This window comes from Octopus bimaculoides, chromosome 4 (genome assembly GCF_001194135.2).
Source record: "Octopus bimaculoides isolate UCB-OBI-ISO-001 chromosome 4, ASM119413v2, whole genome shotgun sequence".
NCBI lineage: Eukaryota > Metazoa > Mollusca > Cephalopoda > Octopoda > Octopodidae > Octopus > Octopus bimaculoides.
The window spans coordinates 56,382,813-56,390,269 of NC_068984.1; the positions used below are offsets into that span (position 1 = coordinate 56,382,813).

General features: G+C 37.4%; 1 protein-coding gene across 1 annotated transcript in view; it reads left to right on the top strand.

Moving 5' to 3' along the window:
- Window positions 1–5,361, top strand: part of LOC106882065 (phosphomevalonate kinase) — an 8,597-nt gene extending 3,236 nt beyond the window's left edge. The window contains exons 2-4 of the mRNA XM_014932627.2: window positions 2,458–2,521; window positions 3,353–3,650; window positions 4,231–5,361. Coding sequence (XP_014788113.1) covers window positions 2,458–2,521; window positions 3,353–3,650; window positions 4,231–4,370 — 502 coding nt within the window. The 3' untranslated portion in view covers window positions 4,371–5,361. The remainder of the gene's footprint in view (window positions 1–2,457; window positions 2,522–3,352; window positions 3,651–4,230) is intronic.
- Window positions 5,362–7,457: the final 2,096 nt, after the last annotated feature.

The following is a 7,457-nucleotide window of genomic DNA, read 5'->3' on the forward strand; positions in this document are numbered from 1 at the left end:
ATTCCTACATGCTCGAAATGTACATACATGAATATATATTTGTAGAAAATTTCACGAAAAAATATTAATTTTCCTGGAAGTTAAGAAGAATTTAAGTGGACTCTGTTGGAATTTCTGAAAATTGTCCCCCACCCCCATTCCAAAACACTTTCACCGGAAATTTTTCTATATTCGGATTCTATATAGTAAATACTATATGCATAGAAAATTTCATTAAAAAATATTCATTTTTCTGAAAGTTATGACCTCCCAAAGTCTGGGGGGGTAAAACCCTGTAGTTATGCCCACGTATTCATTTGCACACGCGGGTTAGGGTTAGGGTTAGGATCGACCACTCAAGACTAGCTTGCGCGTTCGGGTCCGCGCTGCTTTAGTAGTACCGGTGATGGCAATAATGCGACCCTGAAGAGATGGAGTATCCGGCAATTTATAATTTGTAATTTGTAATATGTTATAATATTTTATGAGACATTTTATGATGTGGTTTATTTATCCTGGATACTCTATTGAAATGTGCATAGGTTTGGCTTATTGTTGTTGTTTCTGCTATTATAATTGTTGCTGCAATAAAGTATCTTCAATGCATCGATTTTGAACTCTATATACATATATACATACCAGTCATGCATATATATATATTTTGGCATTGTTTTTATAGTTGAATGCCCTTCCTAATGCCAACCACCTTACAGAGTGGACTGGGTGCTTTTTACATGGCACCAGCAAGGTCTGTTTGACATGGTTTTTATAACTGGATGCCCTTCTAAGTGCTGACCACCTTACAGTGTAGCCTGGGTGCTTTTTACATGGCACTAACACTGGTGGGATTACCGAGTAACTTGCAGGACTGGGGGGATTGGAGGAGTGGGCTTTGTACCAGATGATAAGATGTTACAGTGTGACAGGGACAGAAATAGGTGTCTTGCTGTAGAGTAGATACATGGTTAGTCAGAGAGAGAGAAAGTGATCAAGAATGGGAGAGTGTGTGAGTGCAAGAGAGAGATGGTCGCAATGTGCCAGGGCATACTCTCAAGATACAAGGATGAGAATATGAATGGGATAGTAGAGTATTGCCAAGAGTGCATGAGTAGGGAGTCTACATGAATGCAAAGAGGTGGCTGGGGAAGAATGCATTGACTGGTGAAGAGCAGGGCACAACAGGATAGCAATGATTTAGTAGGTAGGGCAGTGAGGACAGGATTGGGCTGCAGGAGTGTGGAGGAAGAGATAAGCATAGTGCAAGAAAAAGAGGAATTATGAGGAAGAGATGTAGTTTGGTTTATTGGGGTAGGGTGTGTAAGAAAATATTTTAGTCATGTGGGTAGAACACAGTAATTCCAGAACTCAGTTTCACTGAAGTGGACGGGTCTTCTCAAGAACCTCATATCGCCAGACATCTTGGTCCATTGTCATCTCCTTTGTTAGGCCCAACATTCTGAGATCAGTCCTCACTTTTTCATCTCATGTCTTCCTGGGTCTCCTTCCACAGGTATCATCCACTTTAAGCAATAGCAAGACTGCTTGACAAACAAAGCCTTGAGGGAGAAGGCAAACCAGCAACCTATTGAAATTCAGGTTATGAGGAGGGTTGGCTAGGACACACCCTATGGAAACTGTCCAATAGACAGTTCAAAGAAGATGAAAGCATGGAAGACAGAAACAATATTAAGAAGGTCCACAGAAATTAAAGCACTTGTAGACAGTGACACTTAGGGACAACTGCAATCTTTTGCCAATGATCTAAATAGATGGAGATCTCTTGTTGGTGCCCCATGTTTCACATGGAGTCATAGGAATTAACATAACAGCAACATATAATAAACATATATTTTGGCAGTCAATGAGCTTAATGCAATATTAGTAAGCTTAAAATAAGATTAAGTGCAATATCAATGAGATCATCATCATCAACATTTAACATCCGTTTTCCATACTGGCATGGCGTGACTGGAACTGGCAAGGCCAGGGGCTGCACCAGGTTCCATGGTCTGTTTTGACTTGTTTTTTACAGTTGGATGTCCTCCCTAATGGCAATCACTCCACAGACTGCTCTGGGTGCTTTTTACACGGCACCATCACCAGTACATTTTATGTGGCAATAACACCAGTGCTTTTTATGAGGCACCAGCACCCACATCAGTGCTTTTTACATGGAACCTTGGTTTTAGGATCTCAGCACCTAATAAAGTAATTAAAAATGTGATGACAATCAAGCATTTTCTTCACATCAGTTTCAGAGACCCAGTAAAAGATCATGGTTGTAGCCCTTCTTTCTCTGAAGAAGCCATTGAAAAGAAACATTTCTAATACTACTTGTAATAAGATTTGAATTGAAAAATAAGCAATCAAGACTCTAGTTCCTTTAACCTCTGAGTAACCATACTTATGTTTTGAAAAATGTTTAAGCATCTTTATAAGTGATGTTGTTGATAAGTTAAAGTCATTTTGTCTTTTCAGATTAACTGCTATGAGATGTGGGATTATGCGTTTGTCAAGTCCTATAAAGTTTCAATATGCTAAAGTAAGTCAAAGTAGTTAGGTTTGTATGTCGTGTATAATTGGTTTCAAATTTTGGCACAATGCCAGTAATTTATGGAGATGGGGGTAAATCGATTATGCCGACTCCCAGTGTTCATCTGGTACTTTTATTGGCCCTGAAAGGGTGAAAGGCAAAGTCAACCTTGGTGGAATTTGAACTCAGAATGTAAAGACAGACCAAATGCCACTAAGCATTTTCCCTGTCAGACTAACGACTCTGCCAGCTTGCTGCCTTATGTTAACAGCAGAGCAGCTAAATATATAAGTTTTTGCACTACAATTCCATAGGACTTGTGTTCAGATCCTTAGCAAGTATTTTAATATCATTGTAGACTTAATTCTTTTTCACCTAGTTGTTGAAAATAAGTAGCAAACTTTCCACGTTACTTGTTTGAACTAGTACCCAATCAAGGGGTGGAAAGATTTATTTCTATCATACATAAAGCAGATTGGCACAAACCATCAAAACTTCTTAAGGTTTTAAAAATATCTGCACAGATATTGACAAAGCTAGTTCAGGTGGTAAAATGCAGCTGACAAGGAACATAACTCTGTTGAATAACATTTGGTTAGCTCCACTTCGAGCAGACGTCTTGTCAAACAGTGCTATTTTTTTGTGTATGTAGAGCTACATTTCTAGAGTAATTTGATTGCTATTTCTAGTAGTTTGAACGAATGCATAGAGGTTACTTTGTTGACTCATTGAAAACACCTTTTCCAGTATTGTAAATAAAAGATGCAATTGACTATTTTTAAAAATTTGATTTATATAATCATATAATTATTATTGATTTCTCTTTTTTACATCCTGCAGGAAAACAAACTACTGTATGAAAAATTGAATGATTCTTCAGAATATAAAGAGAAGTACCGAACTGAGATGATAAAATTTGGAGAGGAAAAGAGAAATATTGACCCAGGTTATTTCTGCAAGTTAGCTACATCTGAAGAATACGGAATTGAGTGTAAGAAACCTATCTGGATTATTAGTGATGCTCGTAGACAAACTGATTTAGACTACTTCTTGCAGAAATATACAGATCGAGTGCAAACTGTTCGAATTACTGCCACTGAAGACATAAGAAAAGAAAGAGGATATATATTTACAAAAGGTAAAAATGTGCAATTATCTTATCTTTTTTACTCATGTTGCAAAATTATACATATATTGGTTCCATATTTTGACACAAGACCAGCAATTTCTGGGGATGGGTTAAGTCGATTAGATCAACCCCAGTGCTCAACTGGTATTTATTTTATTGACCCTGAAACGATGAAAGGCAGAGTTTGAACTCAATGCAAAGACATGAAATGCCACTAAGCAGTTTGTCCAGTGTACTAAGAATTATACATATATTAGCAGCTGTACTTGTCCTTGCCCAGATATATATGTATGTACACATGCATGCATGCACACATACTCGCATGCACACACATATACACACACTAAGAGGTCTTATTTATTGCACAAAAATGGTGGACCAATAAATCAGTCTTATGTGGATTAAGGGCCAATGTTTATCTCCAGTTCTATGGTATTAAGAGGAAATACAAATCCCCCATTGCCTGGGTATTTTTAATGACTTTCATTTACTTAACAGAAAAATTGTATTTATACAATTATATCTGGTTTTGTTATTTATCTTGATCTGTGTTTTTTGTTTACATTTTTCTTTGTCCCTTTTTTTAAAGGTGTCGATGATGCTGCCTCGGAATGTAGTCTGGATGTTGTGGAACATTGGGACTTTATAATTGATAACTGTGGAGACAGTAACCAACTTAATTCTCAAATTGATAAAATGATTGCTACAGCTTATGAGAAACTCAAATAAACCAATTTTGTTTCTTGGATTTATATCTCTGAGAGATTCTTTTTTAGAACAGCAACCAGGAAACAGATAAAAGCTATAAATAACAGCATGTAAATATTAGGTTTAAAAAAAATTTTATATACAGGGTGATACATATACAGGTCTCCATACATAGGAAAAATTTATTTTTTTATAAGTAAGTGTATACGATCCCCTAGATTCCCTGATCTGACCCCTCTTGATTTCTATCTTTGGGGGCATTTGAAAGGCATGGTGTATCATGGAAAAATAAAAGACATAAATCATTTGAAGGAACACATCACTAACTCATTTGCTCACGTATCACCAGATGTACTATTATGAGTTCACAATGAGTGGAGTAAACGTATTGCAATGTGTATTCAAAACAATGGTAACCATACAGAATAGAGCCTGTTAAATAAAAAAAAAAACTGTTCTTATAAACTGTTTCTTATAAAAAAATAAATTGTTCCTATGTATGGCGACTTTTGAATCACCCTGTATATATACATATCATGTGTTTATGACTTCTTTAGAGGCTAAATCTAAAACTTTATTACTATTTTTTTACAACTACAATAAATAATGATAACAACAACAACAACAACAGTAATGTTTTTTTATTAACCACAAAGCCTGACAAAACGTTTGAGGATGGTATAGGACAATACAGTGTGATATTACATTAAAATGTGTAATCAAGAGAAACATGAAAAAAAGAACTATTGTATTGCATATCACTTCCTAGTTGTTTTTTTAACTATTTCATTTCACTAACATCACTAATCCTCTTAAAAAAGACTGAAAAAATTGCTAGTCATCCTAAAGTTCTCTCTGTTATTTTCTGTATTAGTAGAACTTATACAAATTTAATTGTTATTCACCACTAAAGGTAACAGTGAACAATTTAATTTAAGCAGCAGTTTTTTTTCATAAGAATATCTTTTATGATATATTTGGACACTTTCATGTAATAAAACATTCTTGGATACATGTTTTCATTTATTTTGATTTGTTGAAATATTGTAAACAGGAAATGCATATAATAACCAAAAACAAAAAGTGCCATAAGTTGACTGTGGAAGACATTTATTGTAAAAGTTAGACCTAGTAATATCAAAGGAAAATGGAGAATTGACTCATCTATTTTTTTATATTCTTTTTATAAAAGTTTTGCTTTTTGCCAATGAATTGATAACTCAAGTTGAATGAGATACTATGTTTAATAGGGAAATGATGATGACATATCTTTAGTGAAAAAGCTATTGTCTGAAAAATATATTTTGGGAAAAGGTGCTTGTCAAGGCAGAGAAGATTAATATACTTAACAAGGGAAATCCTTCTTATTTTTGTAAGACTTTCATAAATAAGAATCTATTATTGTAACTACTGTTATACTTGGGAATGATATAGTTTTAGACAGCTTGGTGGGCCAATGTACGTGGCAACCACAAGTCATAGTGACGTATGTAGATGGAGGAGGGGTCTGTGTGTGTGATGGTGTTGGTGGTGGTTGCAGTGGAGTAGCATTTGTTTTATGGTGTACTGTGAATGTGGGAGGTGTATGAGGTGGTATTGTATCACTGTCTGTGTATGCCAAATTAAGCCTGTCTAATGAGATAGTTTGTGTGTGTGCGATAGGGTCCCATGTATGGAGGTGTGAGAGAGGTTTTCACTGCATTGTTTTGTAGAAACACATGGGTCCAAGAAGCAATGTTTTTTGGAACTGATGATTTAGTGGTTTGGTGTCATGCTGACGTGGGTGGCAGTTCTTGCATGTATTTGCGAAGTCTGTGTATGTATATAGTGGGGTCTTGTGTGGACAGATCTACTGGGGCCAACATCTGGCCTGGCAACAAAAGAGGTGTGCCATAAGTTCTGCTGGGGAATAACTAAGATCCTCCTTTATCAAGGCTCGACAGCCAAGAAGGACTATTGGAAGATATTCTCTCCAATGCTGCTGATTTGGGTAAGCACGCAATGCAGCTTTCATTTGACAGTGGAATCGCTCCACCATACCGTTGGATTGTGGATGGTAACTGGTGGTTCAAATCCAACATGCACTTATGGTCTTCATGAGGTCATGGAAGAGTTGTGATTCAAACTGTTTTCCATGGTTGGTAGTGATGGTAGTAGGGACTCCGTACCATGATATCCATCCCATGAGAAAAGCTTTGGCAACAGATTCTGCAGTGATATTTACTAAAGGAATAGCTTCTGGCCAACATGTGAAACGATCAATGCAGGTAGGTGTACCTCTGGCTGACTGGCCAAGGTCCGACAAGGTTGATGGGTCCATGGTTGAAACGCACATCTGGTGTGTTGAATGTGCCAAGGGGAGCATGGATGTGCTTATTCACTTTTGAATTCTGAGAGAAAAGGCAGGACCATGACCAAGCAATGATGTCTTGTCTTATATTTGGCTAAAAGAATCTAGCCAAAATGAGTTTCACTGTGGTGGTGATGCCAGGGTGTGACAGGTTACGCAGTGTACTGAAGACTGTTTGTCTGGGTCTCCGAAACAAAAGGACAAGGAGAATTCGTGGAAGTATCACACAAAATCTATGCCCCAGATGTGAGTACTGAGAAGTGCTTGAAGTTGCATGTGGCAAAGGCAGGTGAGGATATATCAATTGTCTCTAAGCGAGGCTGATCTTTAGCCAGGCGATGCAGGTCAATGTCTGAGGGTGACAACAGCAAATTCAGTGGTAGGCATGATAAGGCGTCTGCTGCAGTGTTATCTACACCAGTGATATGGTGGATGTCAGCAGTAAATTGGGAAATGAAATCCAAGTGCCTGGTTTCACGCAGAGAGTACTTGTCAGGCTTCGAGTGCAGGGCAAAGGTGAGTGGACAGTGGTCCATAAAAATCGTGAATTGGTGTCCCTCAAGTGTGTGCCGGATATGTTTGACTGCTAAATACATAGCTAACAGCTCCCATCCGAAAGTTCTGTAGTGAGTTTCAGCTGGTTTAAGCTGCCAAGAGTAAAAAGCAAGAGGCTGGAGTTGTTGCTGGTGACATTTTTGTAACACTGCGCTTATGTATGGCAGTGTTGGATGCATCCACTACAAGGGATAGCTGAGCAT